Source organism: Micropterus salmoides, unplaced genomic scaffold (assembly GCF_014851395.1).
Source record: "Micropterus salmoides isolate LMB-PRFRI ecotype aquatic unplaced genomic scaffold, ASM1485139v1 Ms_hic_scaffold_12, whole genome shotgun sequence".
NCBI classification, from domain to species: Eukaryota; Metazoa; Chordata; class Actinopteri; order Centrarchiformes; family Centrarchidae; genus Micropterus; species Micropterus salmoides.
In genome coordinates, this window is record NW_024040263.1 from 29,167,862 (window position 1) to 29,194,301 (window position 26,440).

Sequence of the window (26,440 nt, forward strand, 5' to 3'; positions counted from 1 at the left end):
CGGACCTGCTTGTTCGCTTCTGTGTGTCACGTTTTGGTTCAAGTCATTTCCCTGTACGCGGTGCCTCATTTGAAATCGAAACATCATTAAACGAGCCGTGCTTTGAACTGCTGGAGAAACACTGCTTTGGAGCTGAAGATCTTTGTGCTGATTTTCGTTGAGCTCTTTCTTTAAATGTGTATGCATAATGCACTGCGAGCGGGATTCTGTGTGCTGCTCAGGTGAAGTTTCTGTGCGCACGGTGCCATTAATAACACACGCACGTGCTATATCACATTCCATACGCCCCAGGAGCACGTGCCATGTCCCAAAGCTTTTACATTTAGATAATATTGACGCGTTAGCGCTCTGTATATCAACCTTTGGCATCATCAGCCATTGTTCCACAGCTTAGATATAATATATGATGAGTCTGAACAACATATCTAATCAATACTGTTATCTGTTGGTGAAAGCGTCATGTTGGTGGGGTGAGGAGCGGACAGGTGACATTTGGAAGGTCGCGTGATCGCCTGAGAAAAAGCTTCCCGACCAGTATTTCTTAAGAGTAGGCTAATACCCTTCACCAACCCCTCAGCTTCTAAGTGAGGGCCGTGTTTCTTTCGCTCGTAGTTAATTCAGGAATGACGCAGCTGAATTAGCGGACTATATGCATGGCGCTGCGCTCATGTGCGCGCGCCTAAGCTGCTTCTGAGCGCGAGCCCCGCCGCAGAGAGCAAACCAGTGAGGACTAATGGATGTTTTGACAGTCAGTGTGATTATGAAATGGTGCTTGAAGCAAATAAACAAGCGTGAATGTGCTATGGTCGTTCATTTCAGGTGATATTCTACCGCCGATTTGCACTCATTGCCTTATAAGGAAAGACAGTCGTGCCTGTCTGCAATAGGCCGAGCGCGGCAGCCTGCGGAAACCCTGCACTTTAACCCTTTCACTGCTGAATTTTATTTGGTCCAACCGTATGAAACAATGTAGAGAAGGCTTCATATGCAATTTATCGTTTTTAATTTAAAAGCAATACATCGCAAATGTACCAGTGCTGTAGCTATACATGTAATGAATAATCTGTAGCAGTAAACAACCGGATAGGCTATGTGATTTGTTACCCTCTCTTTGTCCCTTTGTATCAGCGTTTTTTAATATTCACTTAGGTGCCATTTGCAGACGAAACTTTAGGTTTGGTGCCAGAGGTTTGTGTGCCCCTTCAACGCCAGGCCTAAGCTGGTTCATACCGTGAATAATGTCTGCACGCGCCCCGTGCCAAGTGATAACGGGACCGGCTGGTGCCTGTCCTGTCCTGTCGGGCTCCGCGGTCAGAAATAAACCCTGCTGGATATAAAGCCGGCGGGGTTAGAGGATGCTGACCTACATCGGCTGCCACACAACCAGGGGCTGTTTTTTAACACCACGAAAATCCACCAGAAAATCCCCGCGATACGGTGCCATCTGAGATGTCATCTCTTTGTGCGACCTTGACTCGGAGGGGATATGGAAATCCATTCATTGTAATGCGCGTATCAGCGGCCCGCAATTTAACTGAACACAGGCAATGATTCACGTTGCATTATCATCCTTACAGAGGCGGCTCTATCCGATACTATAGAAGCATCTGGTGGGAATTTGTTTCCCCATTTCACCAGGATTCCCCGTAATAGACGAGGCCTTATTATGGTGGCGGCGCTACATCAGTTTCGCTTTGGCCTTGACGTTGGTTGGGCCTATCGTGGGATTTCAGGTGGGAGGATTTGTTTTGTGGTGTTGCTAGTCTTATAATTGCAGATAAAGCCGACAATATCATTCACCCCAGCTCATTATTACATGTTGGACAGCTCTATAGGCTATATAGGCCTACTGACGGCGCAGTTAGAAACATATCCCAAACGAACCCAGCCCAGTGATGTGCTTAATGCAACATTAAGCAGAAGGCCTTGCCAGGCTGAAACATTTAAGTTGGTGAGCAACACATTCAGACCATCACGGTTTAGGATAACACGCTTTCTTCTTTCATAGCACCCTCTTGCAGTTAGATCTCTCTTCACATGCAGCGACACAGGACGGAGACATGTTGAGTTCAGTGTCTCATCTCAGCCCGTACGTTGGACAACCGCAGGAACACATGCAGTTGTCGCACAACCAATGTACTTGCATTTGGGTGGACATTAGAAAATTAGAAAATGTGACGTATACCATTGTCTGTGTGCGCATTCATGTGCCGCGGAAGTTGATGTAGATGTTCTTTATAACCAAACACAACAGCAGCTGACTTCACACATTGACACACCTCAGTCAGAGCAAATAACTTCACGTCCTCCCATGGCACAGGTCTGAACACACTGTCTGTTAGAGGTAATACTGCCTGTAACAATTGTATTTTCTTATAGTTTTGTGCTACAATAGCCTATCAAGTGTGTGCGATTGATGCCTTAATAAGCTATGTGTCCGCACAAATGTCTGTTTTAAGCAGATACTGGCTAAAGGTTAAATAAGGCGTTAAAGTAGGCCTACATAGAAACACGAAAGGCTAATTTATTATTCAACAAAGAATGGGCTGAAATAATATAATTAACTCATGTGGGCTAAACCCGTTGTTGCTATGGTTTCCGTACCCCTCACAAAATATCACACCCTAGTGGATCGTTCATAGAAAAATCAGACTTTTCCTACACCTCAACTATCTGTAGCTTTGTTATGTATTGTTCGTACGCCACCGAAGTCGTGATTACACTTTTCCCGACAGCACTTTAAAGCAACACGGAAACAACCCCCGCCCCTATTACCGCCCCTCCTCTGACGTCACTCTAACGGCTATTTGCATGAAGTGTTTTCTGGCTGCAGCTTCAACTCGCCTGCAGAACGGGTCTCTCCGAGGGGGGAAAGCGAGGGAAGAGACGAAGTGATAATACGAGGAGGAGGGGGGCTCTTGTGTTTCACATCAGCGCAGCAGCAAGAAAAAAAACGTCCCGAAAGAGAGGATAAGGTGTCGGATCCCAAAAGCAGAGGGGGAAAAAACAGAAGAACCGCTTTTCTTGTATCGGAAAATGGAGCTACCCGCCGCGGGAGAGCACGTCTTTGCGGTGGAGAGCATCGAGAAGAAGCGCAGCAGGAAGGTTTGTATCAAGAGCACTGAAGGGCATTTTTACACACATTCACATGGAAAGGAGGATAATTTTCTTTGGTTTTCCTTCACCTTATTACGGACTACATGTTTTTTATTTATTGAATCGTTTGTAAGATGACGGTGCAATGCAGAGTGCATTTTGCTGCGTAAAGTAATGTAACGCTGATTATCCCGTTTCTCTCCATTCACAGGGGAGGTTTGAGTATCTGGTCAAGTGGCGCGGATGGTCTCCAAAGTAAGTCCCCTTTTAAAGCCTAACACTGATACTCATAATGATAACACAAAATTCAAAACAGAAGTGTGTGTGTGTGTGTGTGTGTGTGACATCCGTGCGAGCGTGGGCGCGCAAATGGGCGGTTGCGCGTTCTTGCTTTGGACGCTCGACGCGTTGGCCTCGATGATGGATGTGGTTTTACAATATATGTAGTCCCCAGTGTGCCAATTAAAGGAAGACATGGCTATATTTGAACCCTATGTTTAAGAAATGCCTATATATCTACAGTTGAGTGGAGGCTGGGCCAGTGTATCCCCTCCATCTCCCCCACTGCCGCGCGTAAAAGTTACTCATGATTTATTACACGTGCATCCACAGGGAGTGCAAGTGTCTCAGCATGTTGTTTACACATGTACATGCCTACAAGTATGAGCTATGGGGGGATTAATAAGTCAAGGACTGGGTTAGGGCCTTTTGAGGCTTTTTGGGGGTAGAAATGACCTTCTGTCCTCAGCCAGTGTCTGTTAAAGTCCGCCACTGTTTGACAGGCCAGTGTGTCCTCACTGCTCACTGTCTCCTCTCTGAATAGATATAACACCTGGGAACCAGAGGAAAACATCCTGGACCCAAGACTTCTTGATGCTTTCCAAGCCAGGTAAGTTCAGAGTTGGATAAGCTGTCCACAGTATAAATCACACAATAACACAAAACTGCAGATTCCTACATTTCGAATTGCCTGTCACTCAGCGGCATGTTTAAAGTAGGAGCTCTCTGTGTGTTTGTAGTCAGGAACTATGCTGCCTGGTCACACCATCTGGATAATACCATGTTGATAAGAAACTATCCATACAATGTGTAGATTAAATGTGCAGGGCCTTGGGGTTTGGAATAGGCTTAACACTGGTGACATCAGAGATCAGGTTAGGGTTAAACTCAGGCCAAGGTTTCCAAAGTAAACTGTGACACTTTGTTGCACCTACTTTTTGTCACCTGATAGTCAGCATCAGGTTATCATGCTAAAGTGCTACTTGCTGTCCCACCACTCGGTCACCAGATGCACCTGTGTCATCTTCCAATGGAAATGGCAGCCAATTGTATAACCCAATAAACCAGTTATTGTTGATTATGCAAAAATGCTAAACTTACTAAAACTAAAGTTCTGTTTGGATCATTTCTAATTTGGTAAATTGGTTATTTTTTCAGACTTTACTCATGTGCACCTTTATTTAAGTAGATACAAACTTTAGACCCCTTGCAGAAATGTTTAACACATAAAATATACTATGAATAATAATGTGTGTCTGATACAATACATTTTTTTCCACAAAAAAGGTTTAATTACCTTATTGAAAATAAATAAAATAACTTCTACTTCTTCTCCCTGCTTGAAAAATCCAAAATGAATATGCAAATGTTGTTCATTTTAAAAGTGAAAGTACAAGACACGCTGTCTCTTACTTAAGTGAAAAGTCAGTTGTCAGTGAATGTTTGCTGGACGTTTCAGGTTTCCACAGCACACTTGTGTAAACTGGCTTTTAAACCATTTGTAATATCACAAAATTGTGCTTGTATGTCCACGTGTGTCAGACTTGAGTGAGCACAGAGAAACTTTCCCCCTCCAGGAGGTGAATGAAAACAGTGAATGAAAACAGAGTGTCAAACTCTGCAGATACATCATTCTGCAATGTGAAGGTCAAACATCTAAGTGAAGTAACAATATGCAAAACCAATTTTTTGACTGGAGGAGGACTTTAAATTATGGTTCACATCTTTTCTAAATCTGCTTTAAATGTGGAAAGGCAAGAGCAAATGAAGATTATTGTGAGCATGGAACCAAATAGTAGCTGAGTAAATGTTACAAATCATAGGTGCATGCACATCTCAAAATTTAACCAGAGTAACTTCCTCATGTTCTCTATTAGTAAAATAGAGCAATTAGCTGCTTGGCTAATTGCTAAATAGTCTGTTGAGTGACTGACCAGATAGCTCCACGCGAATGACAGAGTGATTGAATATCTTAAATGCATAGCGTGTTAAACTGTCACTGGCTTTTCTCCTAGTCTCCCTCAGGTTTTGCTTACAACAACCTTTCAGGTGCAGGTCACACATAAAAGCAAAACATCGACATCACTCTGTGTCTGCTTTTGCAATTACCTCTCTCCCTCTAAAGAGGAGAGATTTTATTGAAACTAATTGCGTGTCTCTCCGGGGAGCCAAATCGTCTGAATGCCAGGCTATGAAAATACACTGAGTCGTCATTGTAATTAGATGTGAGGGAGGAGGGTGGGGGAGGGGACTGACATCACTTCTGTCTGCGGTATTGAGTTACTGCCTTGGAGAGACTTGCATGGAGACTGAGGAAAGCTAAGGAAAGTCAGAGAAGCACTGGCCTTTATCTTCTACTGTGGAGACACACATTGTATGGGATAATGACTGTTTAGCTTTTAGTCGCTGTTAAGTGCAGTGAGGAATTAACAAAAAGAAAGGTTGGGATACTGTCAAAAGGTGTATAATACTGTACATAATAATGAAACTAAAATGCATGCGCTTTGAACCCGTTTTAAATGAATTTCACTTTGCATCAGGAAGTGTAACTCCAACCTTTAACTGATTCACTGTTGTCTCATTGAGCCTTAGGAAGACACACGTTGTGTTGCCATGCAACAGCGACTCATCTCTGTGAGATTGTTTCACTGATTGGCTGCTGTTTTCTTCTCCCACAGGGAACGTCAAGAGCAGCTGATGGGATATCGCAAGAGAGGACCCAAGCCCAAGCACCTGCTGGTTCAGGTGAGGAAAAAAATTATATTTAATATTTCTCTTCATATTATCAGTAATGTAAATGATGAATCACAGCCATGAGGCCTTTTCATGTGCAATCCCTCTCAAATCCCTGGAAATCCCAGGAAGCAGTATATAAAAATGTTGAATTTCTAATATGAGATGCAGATTTAAAGGGACACTCCAGGGATTTAATATTGCATCAAAAAATAATAGTCAAAACTAAATCAGCAAAAGGCAGAGATATCCTTACTTTGAGTCTCTAGACTGGTTCAGGCTCTGGAAATGCAGTATCCTACATTTCCATAATGCAGCGCAAAAGCAATATTTAAGCAATTCTCAGACTTCAACAGAAGACTTGCAACTAATCTCTATGTTTGGAGCACTTGCCCATTGAAAATTTAAATATTTATTACAAAACAATAAATATGTGAGGAGATATTATCTCCATTCAGTTTTATGGGGACCAGTTCCCTGACCTAACAGTTGTAGCTAAATGACTGTGAATCGTACATTTAGCGCATCAATCACCGGTCCAAAAGGGCAGGGGAACCCCTCAGAGGAGTGTTTTTGTTCCTCTCAGGAGGGTGTTGGTGGTAACACATGGGATAAAGTCAATGACGGGACACAAAGCAGCCAGTGACATTCCTCTGAGCTGAGGTCACAGCCACAGGAGACACTTTGAAATGTCACTCTGATGGCCAAGCCGGTGGCTGAAAGGGCTGTACAGGAGCTGTAGGAGGGCTATGTGAACATGGATGAAGGCCCCTGAAATAAACAGTGTGCTCGTTGGGGCCTCAGAAGAGCCCCTTCACACATTCCAAGCACAGTTTCTTTGGTGCAACTCATGGGCCCCAAGACACATTTATAGGTACTGTAGACAGTTGAACTATTAATCAAATGCCCTACAGAGAGGGAAGCCCTTAAACACTTACGGCAAAAGCACCAGACATTCCCTAATTCTTCATGTAATACGGACGGAGCTATATGTTATTGAGCCTTTTTTTAATAACACAAACTGGTCTGGTCTCACAGGTTCCTTCTTTCGCCCGGAGATCCAGTATTCTGGCTGACCTTCATGAGGCGTCCCTGGATGAGGACAGCTGTCAGAAGACCAGCCCCATCCAGATGCTCCGTCCCCAGAGCCAGCAGTACCAGCTGAACAGCAAGAAGCACCACCCTTACCAGCCGCTGTGCATGGAGCGTGAGGGTGAGCAGCAGGCCAACGGCAAGAAGTTCTACTATCAGCTCAACAGCAAGAAGCACCACCACTACCAGCCGGACCTCAAGGGGCACGAGCCCATATTTGCCAGACCCAGAGAGTTAAATGCTCCGGAGCTGGCTAACAAAGGGTACAACCTTCCCCCTGTGCTGCAGCAAAAATGGGTCCGGGACAAGGACTCGGGCTGCCTGACCAAAGTCAAGGATATCACCATGGAGCTAAAGAAGCTTCCAGCAGACCTCAATGGCCACAAAGAGCCAGAGAAGGTAAACCCTAAAGAGGATGCTTTACCGCAGTCTAATGGTGGCAGCAACAGCAAGCTAAAGATTGTGAAGAACAAAAACAAGAACGGCCGGATTGTTATTGTCATGAGCAAGTACATGGAAAATGGAATGCAAGCGGCTAAGATTAAAAATGGTGACTCTGAAACTGCTGAGAAGCCGCAAGGAATAGACCACAGCACAGAGAACCACCTCGAGAAGATGAAACTCGTCAAGAAGCTCGGCCTCATGAACGGATTTGCAAAAAACCCCAAAGACAAACTGGCTGTTCCCAATTCTGGATTTAACAGAGATTGCCCCAAAGAAAAGGAACAGTCCCCTAAAATGAAGCCAACTGTGACGGAACAGGATAAACATGTCGAGGTCAGGGTTCAGGGGCAGCTTCCAGCGGATCAGCCTTTGCAATTGACAACCAAGCCTAATCTGCTCCCCCTGCCTTTGGATAGGGGAGTTCCTTCCCCACTGGACAAAAGAGGAAGCCAAGGTGGATTTCAAGGACTAAAGCGCCACTTCTCTGACACAGACAGTGAGGAGCATGGGAGTAGTAAGAGGTTTTTGAGCTCCAGGAGTTTCAGCACTCCTAACACAGCACCTTCACCCACCCAAAACATCAGCATCGACCAAAACGGACACCACAGTCTCACTGGACTGCAGGACTGTGGCTATGCAGACCAAGAGGAACCTATTGACTTGAGCATTGTCAAGTTCAGGCCTAAAGCTACCCAGGCTGAAGCACACGCACAAGCTGAAACTGTAACACAAGCTGAAACACACACACAGGATGACGCAGACACACAAGCCGAAACACAAACAGACGTACAGACGGAAACTCAGTCCCAGATTGAAACACAAAAAACTACAGAGGAGGAGAAAGTCGACTCATTGTCTGTTTCTAACCAGGAAAAGGGAAACGGGGAGACATTCCCCCCCAGCCAGCCTTTCCTTGGGAATATAGTGATCACAGACATTACTACAAACTGCCTCACGGTCACCTTTAAGGAATACATAACTGCGTAACTGAACTGTGTACCAACTGTGTACCTGTATAAATGTACATTTTATATATTTGTATTTTCAGATTCTTGAATGTACAAATCGACCCTTGATGTTGTTTTGATTTGCATAGTTCTGATTAAACGAAAGATCCTTTATTGCGTTATTTGCATATTTCTTCTTATAAGCTCTACCTGTTGTTATTTTTGGAGATTTTATCACATGCAAAATCGAATTTCAGCTATTTCAAACTTTTAAAAAGCCACATTTTGTCAAAGAAATGTCAGAACTTTAATTGAAGATGCACTTAATTCTTGTAAATACTCTCCTCTTTTCTATGGATGGAATTTGATTATACACTCGACTGTCTGCATCTCAGATGATGTTTCACAAATGTAGGCTACATGGAGAATTTTGTAAGGAAGAAATATTATATTGAAACATGGTAAATTACACTGTGTGTGTGTGCGTGCGAACAGATGGACAAATTTAAACAAGGATGCATGCTGCTTGGACAGATTATGCCATTAGGTATGCTTAAACAAGCAGATAGTAAGAAAAATTAATCGCCTTTCTGTCAATAAATGTGATTTGCATTGTTGATGGGGAAACTGGGATGGTTCTATAATGAAAGATTATTAATGGTTAATGTTTGATATATGGTTTCTGTTGAAAGTTAAACTGTTTTGTAGTTGGGTATCCAGAGACCTGATACTGAGCACAAGTCACTTCCATTAAGACAGCGGATATACAACCCTGTGACTCTATTCAGTTGATGTTTTGCAGCAGTTCATTGACTAAGTGGCTTTTGTCATTTGAATTATATCAGTCACAAATCTGTGTTTAACACTGCCAGTTGAGCCGTGTATTCCAACAGATTAGTACCACCAGCTGGGTGCTCTATGATTCAGTTTTTCATGTTTCCTTTCTCTGACACCCTGACATAGGCTGTTATGTATGGGTTTGAATTTGCTTCTCTTGGTGTCATATTTTGAGGAACTTTTGCAGCAAAGTGTTCATTAAAAGTATGTAAAAGCACACATTCTTGTCATAATCAGATCTGTTACCTTGTGTCATATCTAACCCCTATTTTAAAAATCCCTTCCAGCACTCTGTGATGTGAAGTGCATTGAACTGCTCTGTGAGAACGACAGATGCACTTTTGATGTTTTGTGTGCAAAAAATGAAGGCTTCCAATGGTACATTTTGCAATAATAAAAATTGTTTGCAAGTGGTGTATGGACTTGTGTGCAATACCTTTCTTTTTATACTTATGTGTGTATACTAGCCTGCAAAATCCTATAGGCCTACCAGACGCCCCATGGCTGGTATCCCACATCGCATGTGACCCTGACTTCCTACGGAAAATCAAAGATTTTAAGCAGAAATAGCCAGCAGCTATAATGCTCTTAAATGGTTAACCTTATACCTCAGACGTTTCTAAATGTGTACATGGCTCTGTTCCTGGCTATGTGCGTGTGCGTGTTCGTAAACTGCGGGCCGTGAGGATTATTACAGAGCCTTTGAGTTTATTTTCAGATGGAGCTGCCCGGACCAGCTATTTGCCTTGCATGCGTGCTGTAGCTACAGGTCAGGCCTAGTTTACTGCCACATGTGTTAAAATGAACATTACAGGTCTGTGGTATTTGAAGTGTATGGTATCAATAGGCTATGTCCAAGACATGCTTTAAAGATCGCCAGATGATTTGTGATTTCATGATTGTTCATTTGCATGCTGTCTATCTATCTATCTATCTATTCTATCCACTGTGAGCCGGGGTTTGCTTTGTGCTTGAACCAAAACTTTCATGCGTCTTTGAACTTAGGACATTAGTCTTTTAAAGCTCATAATTTTGACCGGAACAGCTGTTCGTGTCAGATGTTTCTTGAGTAAATCCTCCTGACATGCTGAGAGAGACACAGCGGGGGTGGGGGGCGCGACTGATTTCTGTGTTTGACCTACAGGTTCAGCTAAAATTACATTACGCAGGCTTTTATTTCCCCGGTCTCTTATTTCTCCCATTCATCTATGATGCAGCCAGCCGCGGTTCCTCTGGATGGGGGCGCTTAAAAGGAAAGATGTGCAGAGGAGCTCCGTCCTCTCCTGCTTCATAAACCTCCCGAGAAAATGCTCCTGTCTGCTGTCACTTGAGCGTATAACCCCTGCCTGTTGTCTCTATATGGGCGAGTGATTGATATCCGCCTTTCCCGACGCTGTAAACGCATGACTTGTCTTGAGACGACCGACATGATAGAGACGGTAGCTCCCGACCATTTCCTCGGCTGCCGCCCGCCAATAAAAGCTGCTTTCTGTGCGCGTTAATGTGAGCAGCGGCAGAGAAAATGGCTGTGCTCTCTCTCCATTCTATCCACTTTCTTTTCTAGCGCGTCTGTGGCTGAAACGCCTCGCAGCTGCTGCGGCCGACAAATAATTGCAACAATGTTTTTAGCAAAAGAAGCCACAGCAGGAAATTCCCCGCAGGATCTGAAACGACAGTATTTCCTCTAAAACTCGCATGGCTTGTTTGCTTGTAGGCCCGTGTTGGCAAACGAACTGCCATCCTGTTGGCCACGTTCTCCGATAAATAGAACAAGAAGTGTATAAAATGGTGTAAAACCATGAGCCACCCTCTTTTCCTCTTCCTCTTATCTGTCAGCTCAAGCTGAATTTGTGCATGCATGGCTGCGTTAGGCCTGTATGTGCACTCTGACAAACTTTTAAACGATATACTCGGATGTAATGTGCTGTTAATTTACAAATTCACTGACATTATGCAGGGCATCCATTGATAGAAGAAGAAACAACGCTTTTGACAGCATTATTATAATTCTGAGCCAGACATGTTTCCACAGATCCCTCCTCAGTAGGCCTACAGTTTATTTCCACACAGACATTATACAAGTGCACGCAGAGCAGATTTTAACCTGAATCACAGATTTCGACATCAAGGCACACCCGTAGAATAAAGACAAAGCTGGAATACAACATTTGCAACAAACACAATCCTTCAGACGTTCTTTATTTAATTGTATAAATAATAAATAATACAGTCTTTTTGTCTGTCAGGAGCTGAACACAAAATAGGCCACACTTCTGCTGAATAGGTAAAGATGCAAAAAAAAATGAACTCCACTGCTTACATCTTGGGCTAGAACTATTTTATTTTGTATAAATTAATTCACTTTGTTAAAAAAATAAAAAAAAAACAGCATATAGGCTAGGTCCACTATCAGAGCGATACAGAATATTCATATCAAATTCATCTATTTACTGTGTCTTTGCAAAAACCGATACAAAGACACAAAGTATTTCCACGTTATCCTCGTTAAAAACTCGGAATGAGATGTTGGAGATGGATATGACAAACAGCAACCGCCGCACACACACTGCAGCTGGCTGACTAACCTGCCGGGATCACCAGCTGGGTCCAGTTTGGTGACAAACACAACAAGTGACTAAACCCCAGAGCCTCCAGCAGTGGCGGTTGCGTTAGTGCTGACCTCTCGGGCAACAACGTAGATGACACAGGCTTGTGTGGGCTTTGACGGTAACAAGATTATCCAGTCTCTCCAGTGTTTTCAGTGTGGAGTTAATTTGGCGATTTGTACGTGGCAAGCGCCCGCGACTACGCACGCTGGTGTTCATTAGGCCTACGTGTTCATTCACGTGCGGAAACACCCAGCCTAAACACCAGACACCATATTGTCTGGTTCTTTTGGAAGAGGTTAACGCGAAGATTTGTGTCCTACAAAGAAATCTTTTTTTCTTAAGGCAAGAGAAAGAAACCCTATAAAACACATAAATACAAAGCTTGTATGTTGATGGTTACCTGTGTGTATGACGACCCATGAGATTAAACTCTTCCTCCCCTTTTCATTAGTTTTCCATATAGTTTATTGGCTACCTACATTTGTGAATAAATTAAAAGTGTGGTCCGGCAGAAATGGTTGCAAAAAGAAGCCTGCAGACAAAGAAGAAAAAGAGGAACACCCTTTCATTTTGGCGTTGGTTGTTTCAGTTCATGATCGCCGCGCCCTGTGTTTCAGAATCATTCCACCTCAGACAACAAAGATCTGATCAAACTGGCTTAATGGGGGCAACATCTATCCTGACCCCTATCTATCTTTCTCTTTCCATATTACTGCATTTTCCACATCACTGCCTGTGTGCTGTGGCAGGGATTCCCCGTTCGTGCGCGCGGTAGGAACCCGCGTCTTGCCCGGATACAAGCCAACCAATGGTGTTTTAACGGTGGCAGCACTGCTGCACTGCAGGCGCGCCGAGACCAATCGCATCCAGAGTCTGAAATGCGCCCATCTTCGCTTTCTCTCTGTGCTGAGTGTTTGTGCATTGCAGGAAAGGAAAGGAGTAACCTAAACTACATCCAAAACCAAATCATAATTAGCCTAGACAAACGTCCTCCTTGACTAAGAAATAAATAGAATTTACTGTAGGCAGTGATGTATTATATAATAATAATATGGATTATCTGTTTTCCTTAAAATATTCCGATATAGGGTTTAACACAACGTTACACTTTCACAGTCAGTCTAATAAAATGTGTCTTCCAAAAATCAAATGTTTGATAAAATTGGTTCAGATGGATTTACTTTCTATGACATTTCATTTATGGCTTCAGCTCTGAGCAAAATAATCTGGTACAGTCCCAGCTATTGTGCACGCATGAAACAAATCAGCAAAGAGTGCGATGACTGGAGACACAGTCTGTGCTCCGCTTCACTTATTCTGTAGCTATATGGTTTCTCTTTAGGCCGCCGTCCCTGCAAACGAACAGATTTGGTGGAAGCATGCATGTTGGAAGTGCAAGAAAAACAATAGCCTATAGCCTAATACCAAACTTGGTATCAAAGAACTGGCCTCTAAATGAAGACGTTTGAGAAAATTAAATTCACCATGGCATATCTGTGCGGCTTGCAGACGAAGCAATTCATTAATCATTTGCCCCTAACGAACTTAAAATGACAAATATTCTGACGACAAATGAAGTAGGCCTAAACCACATTAAAAGTTGGTTAGTGGCCAGTGTAATAAATCACTGACTCTTAATTATGCCACTGCGTTAATTGTCAAGGCCTTTAGATGCAGCTTCTGCCTTGATCTGTGCGCTCAATTGAATGGAAATATATAGATGTGGGCTCGTGGGATACGTGTATGACACGTCAGCTGTTTACGTAAAGCCGCCGGTCCGAGTCAATATTCCGTCGGTCGGTGCCGGTTGTTCTGGTCTTGATGCGCCGTTCAATCCCATGTGTAGTTTCATCTGTCTGACGACTTTGTCTTCACTGAGAGCACAGATTTAACTGGTTATCTTGAAAAACAAAGACGATTTGAAATGATTTGCGGTTTGACTTCGAAGCTTTAAAGTGACTTTGATGTACAGTGTCTAATTCAGAAAGTCAGCTTTGCCTGTTCTTCACACACAGCAGAGAGAGGGGGGAAATAATATAGCCTAATTTAAATAGACAGTTTTTTAATTTGCCTAGACTATAGCCTAATGTTTAAATCGACGGTACACTGATTTGGCTTTGTAACTGTCTCTTAAAGGTATTTTTTTGTGCAGTGGATATGTTATTTTCTAATTTAAATTTTCATTGGGCACGCCCTGTCGAAACAAGCCACTTTATATCCAGGCTGACTGTCGCTTTGGTCTGTACAGGAAAATACAGGCATGGGAGACTGGCAGAATTAAAACAAAACTCTATTTTAATATAAACATCTATTAGAATAATCGTTGGTTATTAGTCCTTAAATAAGGCTGAGTCCAGACGACTAAACAACTGTTAATAGTTTAACAAAAATCACTCAGCAGTCATCGGGTCATCACTTCGGGCTGCAGAAGTCGCATTATAATTCTTGGTTATTTTTCCCTTTTTTCTGTGGGCCTATCTTTTACAGATGTTTTCTGATTTATTTAAATTAGACCTAATTAAAAGTTAATGAACGGTGAATATAAGGCTTTAGCAGAGCTTGGCTATATATTTAGTTTTTACTCACCATACAAAAACTAATATGTATTGAATCTTATTTTATGATTATTTGACAAATACTCATATTGAACTCTAATGAGTTGTAACTTTCTTATTTTATAAAACTGATTGTTCTGTTGCCTAGCTATTCAAATTATTGTTTTTATTAGGCTTTATTCTTATAAATTACAATTAATTGTTTTATTTATTATTTCCGCCTTTTGTAAAGGCAGCCTTTGCCCCTTAAATCTTTTTTTGTGTCTTTGCTTAAAAATATAGGCTATAGGCTGTCTACCGGCACGTGAAACAGGGATCTGATTCTTGAGATAAAGCCAAGGCATTGTGAGTTTTTTGTTGCTGTTTTTTTCAGTCAAGCTGTGATTGGAAAATGGGATTTTATTTAGGCCTAGTATTTATTTTAATCAATGTTTTAGAGTTTAAGATGCTAAAATAATGTTTTCCTTTCTCTGGTGTTTACTTTTATTATTTTCTGCCTTGGATGGCGCACTAAAAACAACAGGCCTAATGGATGCCTAGATAACTTTGGAGTAGGCTGATCTCACCAGAAAAAAAAAAAAAAAAACCACATAGGCGACATAAAAAACTGTTACCCCGTGGTTAGAATTCACGCAATCCGCAAGCTGTTTTCATATGTTTTATTGAACAGATCAACAGTGTGACTATTTAGAGGGAGGTAACAGATAGCCTAACATTGGCCGGAACCTTGCCATAATATGGCTACAGATAAACTGAAAGCGTTGCTAAATGTCTACATTCATTCGTTTAACCATTTTTATAGCCTAAATTGCATAATGGTCAGTGACAGAACTCGCACGCACTGTCATTTCACGCGACTATAGGCCTATTGATTTGTTTTTGTTGTTAAAGCCTACCACAATTTATCCACCTCTCTCTGTGAGGTGGATGACATTTATTTTATTGAAATGCGGAGATATTTTAAACTACAACGCGCCATGAGTATTGGCAACAAATTCGACACATAGCCTACGTCTTAAAACGTCGCCTTCAAAGTTAACGTACAAAGGGTGTTTATATGAAATCATAAATAGAAACAGTCCTGTCTGACAGAAACAGTGCAGTGATCCTCTGTGCTTGAGGCTTGAGGCAGAGAGGAAAGACGGGCGGTAACGAGTTCACACCGTCCATGACAGTTTGTGTGCTTTATGGACTAACATGACTTTAATCGCCTCGGCGTTAGATAACAGAGACATTGTTGGATAGAATAAACGAAAATGAGGGATGTTTCTCGCGCTGTAGAATAACTAACAGCGTTGTTATTTCCTGGTATCTGTATTTGCTTGACGACACTGTCGCATGAATAATCCCAGACTACTTTTGACACCACGTGCATTTTGAATATCTCACATAACTTGCGCGAAATGATTCACTAGCCGCGAGGGGGGAAAAGCCGCCCCCCAGTCCTCCTCCCCCCCGAAAGAATTCATACAGGCGCACGCTCCTCCCCTCACTTAGCAACCCGAGCACGTAGCAACGGCTGGACCAATGGGCGCTCTTCTAGAGGTTCCACCGACTGCGGTTCCTTAGCAACGCTGTAAAAAAAAAAAAACTTGCGCTGACGTCCATTCTGTTCGGGAGTATTATGGTCTGTCGGGAATTCAGAGTGTGGCTGCTGGGACTGGAGAAAAATATCTGCTCTGCTAACGTTAGCGTCCGCCGAGCTAACGGTAGGTAGCACTGGAGTAAACATGGAGCTGTCTGCCGTCGGGGAGAGGGTGTTCGCTGCCGAGTCTATCATCAAACGAAGGATAAGGAAGGTAGGCGTGAGGTGTAACGTGCCCTTTTCTCCCAGAGCGTTGGACATTACGCACCGACACCTCTTAATACCGCCGTTGCCCTGCAAGCTAATGAAGTATTTGCTGTTTGTTTCTGATGGCATGCAGGGTCGGATTGAATACCTTGTGAAATGGAAGGGCTGGTCTCCCAAGTAAGTCCTGCTACACTGCGGTCTTGCATTTTTTTCTACTCGCGGCTGTGGTGTCTGTACTGTCTCGGCTGTGGCTGTCGTTAGCTCGCCAGAGCTAGCGAAGACAGCCCGGATTAAAACTGAGGTGTACGGCACGATGGAGATTTTAGCTCGCAGGCTAACGCTGTGGTCATAGTCATAGCGTGTGTCAGCGCTCGCTTCCTCAATGATTAACGTAATGTTTTTATTCACAGATACAGCACTTGGGAACCCGAGGAGAATATTTTGGACTCCCGCCTGTTTGCCGCTTTTGAGCAGAGGTAAGATGTCCGGGCTGGCCTTCACGGGCAGAGCCAGTGAATGTTAACACGTCCAATAAATATGTGGTGTCCGCGGTGCACTTTGCTCCCGTGACACTTAAAAAGGGTGTCTTGTCACTGTTTTTCACAGGGAGCGAGAAAGGGAGCTCTACGGGCCAAAAAAGAGAGGACCAAAACCCAAGACGTTTCTGCTCAAGGTAAATTTAGCGGTGCTTTTTAATGAATTGCACGCGTACGGCCAATAACGCGACGGTGTGATGAACGTTGAATTCACATGTTTTCATGTAACAACATTGTATCAAGTGCATTCTGGTTTCTTAACCGTTAAAGCACTTTAAATAAAGCTAATTAAGTTCGGCCTCATTATATTTCCTCTAAATTCTCAAGGCTCAAATTCAAAGTAGCGTGTCGGTGAATGGGCGTGTATTCAGTTTGTGTATTAGCTATTGAGCAGCGGCTGACATTGTGCCGCTAAATGAGTTTTGGAATACATTAACATAACAAAATACCTTAATCTGAACAACCAGTCGTGTTGTTATAAGCTGCCGTTGAAGCGACTTGCTCAACGTCCCTAATCTTTTAGTAAAATCCGTAGGCTATTTAGAACTAGGCCTATATCTGTCATTAAATCCAAATGTTACTGTCCTGTGGGAATAAAATCAGTTGAGTAAAGCATCATAGCCTGATGCAGTCAGAGAGAGGTTTCAGCTTTTCGGGACAACGAAGCATGAAAATTGCTTAATGACCGACAGTTTCTCTTGAACTAAATACCAGAATCTCGTTGACGGGGCTGTTGTTAAAAATGGGGTAGTGGACTGACTAATACATACTGTGGCCTGACAGGCATGGTTAGCTGTTGTAGTTGTTAATGCAGTAGCCTATTAGTATATGATTGCGACTCCACTCACTTAGCACTTTTTTAAAATTGGTTGATATTTGAATGTGTTAGCTGGTGTCAGGCATGGGCAGCAAGACATTTTAACATGTCACAATTGGAAAAGCACAGGTGTAAATAAGATGTCTGAATTCCATATAGCTGCTTCATTTTCAGGGTCCTGGTGTTGTGCACGCTGCCTCACTGTCATGGCTGTAGTACAAATGAAAAGGCCTGTGAGTGAAATGGTGTCATTTATTAGTATAATTTTTATTAATTATTTCCCTCTCATTTTCTTACTATTTAATAGGCTCAGGCTAAAGTTAAAGCCAAGTCCTATGAGTTTAGGAGTGAGGCAGTCCGAGGGATGCACATCACCTACCCAACCCCAGAGCCGGTTGTCACCTCCAGGGCCAGAGAGGGCCTGAGAGCTGTTGTTCCCACCATCTTCCCACCAAGTACTGTAAACCGTGGAGAAAGTGTACGTGTCCGACTGCCTGAACTGAACACCCGTGAGCACCACCAGCCTTCCCTTCAGCAAAGCAGCCCAGACGGACTCATTCACATACCCAAAAAAAGAGGCCCGAAGCCTAAGCCCCGCTTCAAGGACAGCAGCTGCAGCCCTGCGGTCTCTGAGCCCCACAAGAGGAAAGTGGAAGAGCAGTTGAGCCACAGCCACAAACTGGCTAAGTTCCAGGGGGGTGAAGAGATGAGGCTGGTCAAAATGGCCCACAGACATCCAGAGAATCACGGTCATAAACACCACCATCACCACCACCACCATCATCACCACGCACACATCAGGGGACTCTCCGGTGGAACCTCCTACAAGCAGCTCTACTCAGACCGCAGCCTGCATCCACACAGAACAGACATGGACATGCACAGGACTAAGGACAGCTCCAGCTACTTGGCACCTCCGCACTTCAAGCACCAGTCCAAAATGAGCCAGAGCCTGAGCCGCCCCGCTGAGCTTCCACAGATGGAAAGGCCTTACTTCTTGGATAGGCCGTCCCCGACCAGGGTCGTCGATGACGACTTGGGTGAAGTGACGTGGAGGCCCTCTCTTGGCAACGTGGAAAAGGTCCTGGTTACAGATGTGACCAGCAACTTCCTGACCGTCACTATCAAGGAGAGCAACACTTCAAAAGGGTTCTTCAAAGACAAAAGATGATTTCTTGACTGATTTCTTCATGCCACGCTTTGTTTTCTCTGACTTGCACCAGAATCACTCTGAAGTTTATACGACATAGTGTGTTCAATAAGCAGTTTTGTATGTACTGTATAAAAGCAAAATACATAATGTGCATACGTGTATATATTAAGTTGGACATCTGTTTAATATGTCAACCAAATTAAATGAAGTCCATTTCACAGCTTGCACTGGTTAAACATGAACGAGTTTCATGTTTCCTTTGCAGCAGCTGGCTACCTTCTGTACAGAGCCTGTGAATATTACTATTTTGCAACTGTAACTAACGAGAATGTATTTTCTTGCTAGCAAATTGTGTGAAGTGAGGCCAGGCCTAGATTTAATATTCAGCCTGTGGCTGGAATATTTAGCTTTAATTGGAACCAATTAGACTGAATATACCCTTTTCAATTCAATAGGGTTAATATTTAAAAATGTACTCAAGCACTTTGAATCCAAAAGTATTAAGAAATCAGTTTGTGTTGTGGTCAAAAACAGAGTCTGTCTCGGAGTTCATAATGTTCTAACATTTCTAATGAGACATAAATAAATTACACAGATGAGTTTTCCCAATGTGTATAACATTTTCCATTAACATAGGCTATATTTTACATTTTCATAGAAATTTTTCATGAAGCTTTAATGTATTAATATAATTACAGAGTTGGTGTCAAATTGCTTTTTAGACGCTTTTCAATAAACCCTTGGACTCTTCTCATTTCGTTGTTCAACTGTCTGTTTTATTGTCAGTTTTTAGTACAGCGCCGTCGGCCTTGACCCATTTAAATCATCTTTGAAGAAAACACTTAAGCCTAAACCATAAATTAAATTATGAATTTCATCAGGACCTGTTACGGAATTAGGCCTTCAGGCCACCATCTAAATCGTTAGGGTTATTTCCCTGTTTTGTTTGCTATGTATGTTTTTAAAGGCCGTGATCTCCATTACAGGTCATTACATGAATGAAAAAATGCGTTAATTTTTACAGTAGAAGCTGGAGGCCTCAGCCCCGGGCGAAAATATAGGCTAACCTAATTTAGCCAGCAGGCTGCAGCAGGCCTACATTCATTTCTGCTCAAAAGTAGGCAAGCCCACAGACTCACTGTAAATATTTAATTTGAATGCGTCCTGGTATGACCGCAAGTCTGCTTTGTGAAGGCCATTTAGAATTCAGTCATTTTAATAAATGACAGAAAGAAAATAGGCCTACGGATATTAATTCTCATGGGCCCCAAATGTTATCCCTATTTCGTTTTATTTAATTATTTTCATAACAAGCGGCATTTTTATTTATTCATAATGTTTTTTCAATGGGGACAATAGCCTATATAGCATGAGTAAAGCCACATACCAGGGCACGTTGCCAACAGACTACGCTAGTTTGCAGATGGACTCGATGGGCTTTTAAAATACAGGGCCTACTTCACTACATTTTTCAAGGTAGGTTAAACGGGGATTTTTTTTCTTTAATTAATAAGCCCATTTCTCCTGAGTGTACAGCCTGATTGACCTCCTTCTTACCGCAACACTGCCCTATTTTTCCCTGACACATTAGGTCCAGCTGTGTGCGTCTGATTCGCTTTAAAGCCGAGCCATCTAGCCTATATTACCGTACCTTACATGCACGGATCTGTTTTGTGTAGAACTTCAAAATGTAATTCCCGAAAAAAAAATGGTTGCTGTGCTTGAACCCTTCAGATTACACACCTGACCCTGGTCTCTACTAAAAGCTAATTGACAAGGGCTTAACTACAACGTCACTATATCCAAATGTTAGCTCCTCATTCAGATTTGAAGAATTGAAAAATATTCTTAAATCCCTTCTGTCACCAGTTAAAACCAGGATCCATAAGGACTACACCAGTGGAGTGAAACGTCTGCAGCCTTAAGCCTTACCACTGCTCCTCCTATTATATAGGCTAATAATAATAAATACACAACCATTGTTACCCAGCATGCATTTGGATTTATTTTTGAGTGTATTTACTATTAATTTATTTCACTCTGTGATTATACATGATACACAATTAGGAAAATATGCAGAAACTATTGCTAGTAACAGTAAACTACACAGCTGTAATACAGTAGGATTATATGAATGACCATTTATTCAGCAGTCTTCACATGGTCATATTTCAGGAGAGAGAGAGAGATGGGTAGTGGGGGGGTCTTTCCATCTCTTTACTTTTCAAGAGTTTTCATTGTTTGCCGTTGTCAAATCCATTTTGTCACATCTGGCCTTGTACTGTGGAGAACAAAGTAAAGAACAGTTTAAAGTCCAGTCGTTTTGGATAAAAGCATTGGCTAAATGAGTAGGAATATAAAATATAAATGTAAAAGGATCATTATCTGTAAATCTTGCATTCTACCATATTAAACACTAACACATTTCAGCATCATTCAGAACTGGTGGAGATAGACAAGATAAAACATGGCCTGATGAGACCAAATCTATAAATGTTTATCAGGAGCTTATTTGAAAATATAGAGTTATTATACATGGTCTTAAATGTATTTATACTGTACAATAAAGCATGGCTGTGTAATATTCCCAAACCTAATATTCAAGTTTTGAAACAACCCCTAAGGAATCACTTTGTTTTATATATATATATTTCACTATAAACAGAAGGCTTAATATTTTTAATAGGCCTACATGTGTTGTTTTTTTTTTTTTTTGTGACATTCAAATCTTAACTGAGCAGATGTGGCTCGATTCAGAACTACCCCAAAGTTTTGAATTAACTTAACTGTACTTCTGTGGACGTCTGTTAACAACAAAATACTGTTGGTTTTCAACCATTTTGAGATCGAAATGATTTAAACAAGATAACTGACAGTGTTAAAAATATTACATGATATAAACCTCACACGGAAACTGTTTCTGAGGTTTCCTGCTGTGCCAAACAGTCATGATATAATCACCGAAAAACAGGAAGAGATACAGCACAACAGCAATGACAAACTCTCAAAAGAGAAAAAGAGCTAACATCATCAGATAAATTATATTAATTTGAAAGTCTGCCAGTAAAAGTTATTAAAGTTCAATTTAATGGATGATTATGTTGCACAGTGTGAATTTGGGGTTTGAAGTGAAAGTGGAAAGTTGTGGTGACCTCTATCATCACCATCATCAGACGGGGTATCCATAGTTCCTGTCGCAGCGAGGGTAGCAGTGGGGGTTCAGCCAGTGCTCCAGGTTGGTCTCCTGGGCCCTCTGATCCAGAGCCTGCATGTGGAGCAGATGCTCCTGGGAGGGAGGCAGGTAGTAATAAGATGAATAATGTGGAGGTACTGACAGATGAAAATAAATTGAAAGAAAAAAGCAAGAAAGCTGATGGTGAAGACCTGGTTTGCTGAACAAATTTGTACAAATGAAATGACTGTTGAAGAGAGGAATGACTGAGCCACAGTAATGACTCAGAACTATTTATTCCTCTGCATTGAATCGTTTTTGTAAGACGCCACAATAGCAAAGTGAAATTACAAAGATGAGTAGAGCTAAACAGAGGGGAAACATGCTTGGATTTGTACAATGAAGAATGGATGCCTTCAAAGCATTACAGCATGTGGAGAGAGATGACTTTCTGCTGCAGTTTGACTTTCCTCAGGTCACAATACTTGTTAAAGGAAATACATAAGTGCGGTAACAACGGCTACATGTGAATGCATAAAGACAAATTAAATACGCTGGCTTCTTCTATTAATTTGACGTTCAGGGTGGATATTTTCTAAAGCAAGTCAACCAGGATCAATTGTAAAATAGGAAGTAATGTCCAGATGACGCCATTAAGCGTTAATGTAAAAACTACAATATGTAAAAAAACCCAAAACAACTAAATGTTCTCAGCTGAAATTCCCCCGTATTCCACAACATGGTATATGTTACACATAAAATTGATTTCACATTATAAATAATGTTAAGGGTTACATATCATCAAACTTTTCTGCACAAGATCTCTGACAATTTAGCTTTTGGTTAGATATTCACTGATTTTTTTTTTTTGTTTGTTTTTTTATTATGTTTTTCTGGAGTTTTGTTTTGTCATATTGCTTGTTTGTTGGCTTAATGTTGATTTATTTTCATTTTGCATGTCATCTGCAACGTACACTTAAAAACTTACTAACCAAGTTTTAAAGAATGCTTAAAGCAAATTGTGTCTTCATGAATTAAAATAACACCTGCATGTGTGTAAACACTTAATAAATGCTTTATAACACACTGTATGAATGTTTGTGTGTATTGTTACCAAGCGTTCATCAACTGTTAACACTTCAGTAACGGATGCTTCATATGAGAAAACATTTTTTACAAAAACATTAACAAACATTTTAAATGTCTTTATAATTGCTAACAGCTACATTACTGTGTGCTTAAAAATGCTTAATAGGTTCAAATAAAGTGTTACCAACAAAGATATAGATCTCGGTATGATCAATAGTTGATAGGCAAGTCAATCTCCACCTTGTATAATCTGTGCCCTTTGCTCTGATTGAACCTACCCTCATCGGCTCATCAGGGTGGCCGGGCTTCATTGGCCGCTCCTGCCTCTTGCTGCGGAGCAGCTGCTTAGCGAAACTCTCTTTGATGATAGGGTTGGCATCTGAGGGAGGGAAAGAAATAGTTTGACAGCGAAGAGATCAAAATGTTTATTAACATGTCTCCTGATAAACACATCCAGTTCTTCTTCTGGTACCAGGAAGGAAGATTTTCAATTCAATAAAGTTGATATATTGATGGTGATTTTCTTTTAGACTTGATGTGGGCGTGCATGTTAGCAGTTTCCCTACTTTTGCTTCCTCTACAAGAGACTCAGGAGCTAAGACTGTTTGCTCTCATTTTAACCTCTGCCTGAGTTATTTTGTTATTTGAGTCAGCATAACAACTGTTTGCTTGCTTGCTGGGTATTGGCTAATCAGGATAACATTCCTCTCACTGAACGCTGTGTTCAGACCCATGAATAAACCTCTCACCACTATCTGCTGCTGGTGAGCTGTGACTGACCTGATCTGTTTAGTTAGTCCATGTGAGGTTGTTTATTCCCAAACGCAAGCCCCATGGGAGCTGCTCACACACACACACACACACACACACACACACACACACACACACACACACACACACACACACACATGCAGGCCTCTGCAGAGCGAGGGCTCTCTGTCTCCCTCTCTCTAACCCAGGCCTGTATTGGGAGGGTATTTGGAGGAAGGTAACAAAGTGCCCATTCATCCTCCTCACTCCCCAGGGAGTCGGGCCCATGCAGCACGTGACCCCAGCAGGCAGGGTTAGGCTCTCTCTTCCTCTCCTGCCAGATGGAGGTGCTGTGAATGAACCCAGCTCTGTCAACACTGCTGCTGCTGCTGCTGCTGCTGCCTGGGCCCTCACAGCAACGTGGCAAAACACTGACACACATTCTCCAGATATTTCAGAAAGACAGATTTCTGATTTTTAGAAAAAAACGAGCAATTGTGCAATGTCATTTTTGTGCTCAGAGCAAAAATGCATGCCAAAATTAAATCGATTGTACACAGAAATGCAGGGGCTGTAAAATGTAATAATAGTGCAAAGAAGAGCTGTAAGACGCCACTGAAATAATGATTAAACACAAATTCCATTTCTTGATTATGTATCTAAACATAGTCAAGAAACAAAAGAAATATGCACTAAATTCATGCAAAACTATCCTAAATCCACAGACACACTCACTTTTGTAAATTCTGCTCTCCTCAGGTGAATCCGTAAGAGTTTCCTACCTGTGTAGATGGTCAGCAGGACCAGGCAGAGCAAAATCACCACCAGCTTCATCTTCTTCACCTTTTCTCTGCCTGAGCCGTCTTTGCTCTGGGGTCCCAACCAGTGTCCACAAGGGGTGGGGGTTTCTCCTCCTCCTCCTCATTTTTCAGCACGTCAATCACAAATTGTCAAATACCTGCTTATGTTACTGAGGAGATATTGGACATAAATCACAATTAGTGATGATACATTTATTTATGTTAAAATATAATCTATATCTCCTCTTATTTACTCGTTTAAAATTGCAAATTACGTGGAGGAACATTTGAAAGCACCTACTGTATGAGGTCTGTTGAGGCAAGTTGAAGGCTGTCCACTAGATGGCGATGCAAAGTCATTTAGAGATAGCGGATTGGGTTTACTTCCACTTGAAGAGCTATATTATTTTCTGAAGCACTTGCTGCATTTGTTATAAAGCACGTTGAACTGCATTTCTTCTATGAAAAGTGCTATACAAATAAAGATGATGATGATTATTATGAATAGTAGTAGTAGTAATAAACAAACCAACACAAATTAAGTATTATTTCTGCAATTTACTGGCTGCACTGGAATTCTTGGACACAACAGGCCATATAGGCTAGATATATTGCACAGAGAGCGGGATGGAGGTGTCAGTGGCCCAATGGCAAATGTTTGTCACTGGCCGCCATGGCCATGGTCATGGTTCCTGTTTATGACGTAACAAGTTCCTATGCATTTTTCACTGCTGTTGCAACGTCCTCATGTTAATATCAACACATTTATTTTAATTTGAAATTATATTTTTGTATTTGTTTCTGTGTTTCATCATTTACCTATCTAAGTAACACCACACACTGTATGTATGTATGTGCATGTATGTATGTATGTATATGTATGTATGTTTTATTTATTTCAATAAGGATTGGAGGGATGTCATAGTGCGTCATTGTTTCCGCTTCCGCTTCTTGCTGTCGCATGACTGTGGAATGTGTATACAGTACCGCCTGCATTTGAATGATAAAGTTTCATAAATTCCTGGGGCATGGAAAGCTTCTGATCCCTCAATATGATTATCTAACACGCTATTAGCTAACGATGCTGCGCAGAGCGCATGCGTGCTGTGGGTCGGCAGTATGAGCGTCAGGAGCTCAGAATCAGAGATGATAGAGAAAGTGAGATGAGCTGAGGTGATCTGATTTTCCGTGTTCGCTTAAATGTTTCAGATGTCTGTAAATTGTTAGTAGCCTAGTTCCACCAAGGAACCCTCTAAACTTCTCAGATATTTTAATTTAAATAATTGTTCGAGGCTCAAAGAGGTCAAATTATACAAGATTTTACAAAAAACAAACATTTGGGATAAGTGCAAAAAATGAAATGGATTTGTGTAGGTTTATCTTGTGACCCTTTGGAAGGGCTCAACCAGTTGGGAACCACTGGACTAAACTACCAAACTGGTGCTTACACATCGATGCACCAGTAGCCTATTAGTAGTAACATCTAATAATGTCATATGTTATGTCATTCACAGGGCCATTTTTCTGCAAAATAAAAACTTTTGTTGTGTTACTTAAGTAGGGGTTAGATTTTCTAGTATTTTCACATCGTTGTATTGGTGCTTTTACTTGTAGTAAAATGTCTAAATACGTCTTCCACCACTAACAGGGGTAATTCGGCCCTACTTCAATATCTTTATTTGGTAACATTTTTAAAACAGGGCTTTCACTTGTAGGCTATGTGGGACAGTGGGACATTT

General features: G+C 41.8%; 3 protein-coding genes across 4 annotated transcripts; 2 read left to right on the forward strand and 1 right to left on the reverse strand.

Annotated features, from left to right (window-relative positions):
* The first annotated feature begins 2,816 nt into the window (after positions 1–2,816).
* Positions 2,817–9,844, forward strand: LOC119899726 (E3 SUMO-protein ligase CBX4-like). The gene is made up of 5 exons (XM_038714405.1): positions 2,817–3,105; positions 3,308–3,351; positions 3,920–3,985; positions 6,054–6,120; positions 7,147–9,844. The coding sequence occupies exons 1-5, from the start codon at positions 3,037–3,039 to the stop codon at positions 8,629–8,631; spliced, it is 1,731 nt and encodes a 576-aa protein (XP_038570333.1). The 5' UTR covers positions 2,817–3,036; the 3' UTR covers positions 8,632–9,844.
* Positions 9,845–16,203: 6,359 nt separating this feature from the next.
* cbx8b (chromobox homolog 8b) lies at positions 16,204–19,644 on the forward strand. Its single transcript, XM_038714406.1, has 5 exons — positions 16,204–16,391; positions 16,518–16,561; positions 16,795–16,860; positions 16,991–17,057; positions 18,045–19,644. Exons 1-5 carry the CDS (start codon positions 16,323–16,325, stop codon positions 18,906–18,908), a joined length of 1,110 nt encoding a protein of 369 aa, XP_038570334.1. The 5' UTR covers positions 16,204–16,322; the 3' UTR covers positions 18,909–19,644.
* A 1,228-nt stretch (positions 19,645–20,872) lies between these two features.
* On the reverse strand, positions 20,873–24,868 carry cunh17orf67 (chromosome unknown C17orf67 homolog). Of its 2 annotated transcripts, none has more exons than XM_038712703.1 (4): positions 24,684–24,868; positions 23,430–23,530; positions 22,055–22,176; positions 20,873–21,171 (listed from the first exon to the last, which is right to left on the reverse strand). In XM_038712703.1, exons 1-3 carry the CDS (start codon positions 24,733–24,735, stop codon positions 22,060–22,062), a joined length of 270 nt encoding a protein of 89 aa, XP_038568631.1. In that variant the 5' UTR covers positions 24,736–24,868; the 3' UTR covers positions 20,873–21,171; positions 22,055–22,059. The 2 variants fall into 2 exon arrangements, with proteins under 2 accessions (XP_038568631.1, XP_038568630.1); XM_038712702.1 differs by having other exon boundaries at positions 22,043–22,176; positions 24,684–24,857.
* Between the last annotated feature and the right edge of the window lie 1,572 nt (positions 24,869–26,440).

Bases quoted from the DNA above. Each gene is read 5' to 3' on its own strand.
- LOC119899726 (XM_038714405.1), top strand. From the start codon at position 3,037: ATGGAGCTACCCGCCGCGGGAGAGCACGTCTTTGCGGTGGAGAGCATC. The intron at 3,106-3,307 runs GTTTGTATCAAG...CTCCATTCACAG, and splicing joins AGAAGAAGCGCAGCAGGAAG to GGGAGGTTTGAGTATCTGGT. The intron at 6,121-7,146 runs GTGAGGAAAAAA...CTGGTCTCACAG, and splicing joins CCAAGCACCTGCTGGTTCAG to GTTCCTTCTTTCGCCCGGAG.
- cbx8b (XM_038714406.1), top strand. From the start codon at position 16,323: ATGGAGCTGTCTGCCGTCGGGGAGAGGGTGTTCGCTGCCGAGTCTATC. The intron at 16,562-16,794 runs GTAAGTCCTGCT...TTTTATTCACAG, and splicing joins TGGAAGGGCTGGTCTCCCAA to ATACAGCACTTGGGAACCCG. The intron at 16,861-16,990 runs GTAAGATGTCCG...TGTTTTTCACAG, and splicing joins TTTGCCGCTTTTGAGCAGAG to GGAGCGAGAAAGGGAGCTCT.
- cunh17orf67 (XM_038712703.1), bottom strand. From the start codon at position 24,735: ATGAAGCTGGTGGTGATTTTGCTCTGCCTGGTCCTGCTGACCATCTAC. The intron at 23,531-24,683 runs GTAGGAAACTCT...TCCCTCCCTCAG, and splicing joins CCTGCTGACCATCTACACAG to ATGCCAACCCTATCATCAAA. The intron at 22,177-23,429 runs GTAGGTTCAATC...CCTCCCTCCCAG, and splicing joins ACCCTGATGAGCCGATGAGG to GAGCATCTGCTCCACATGCA.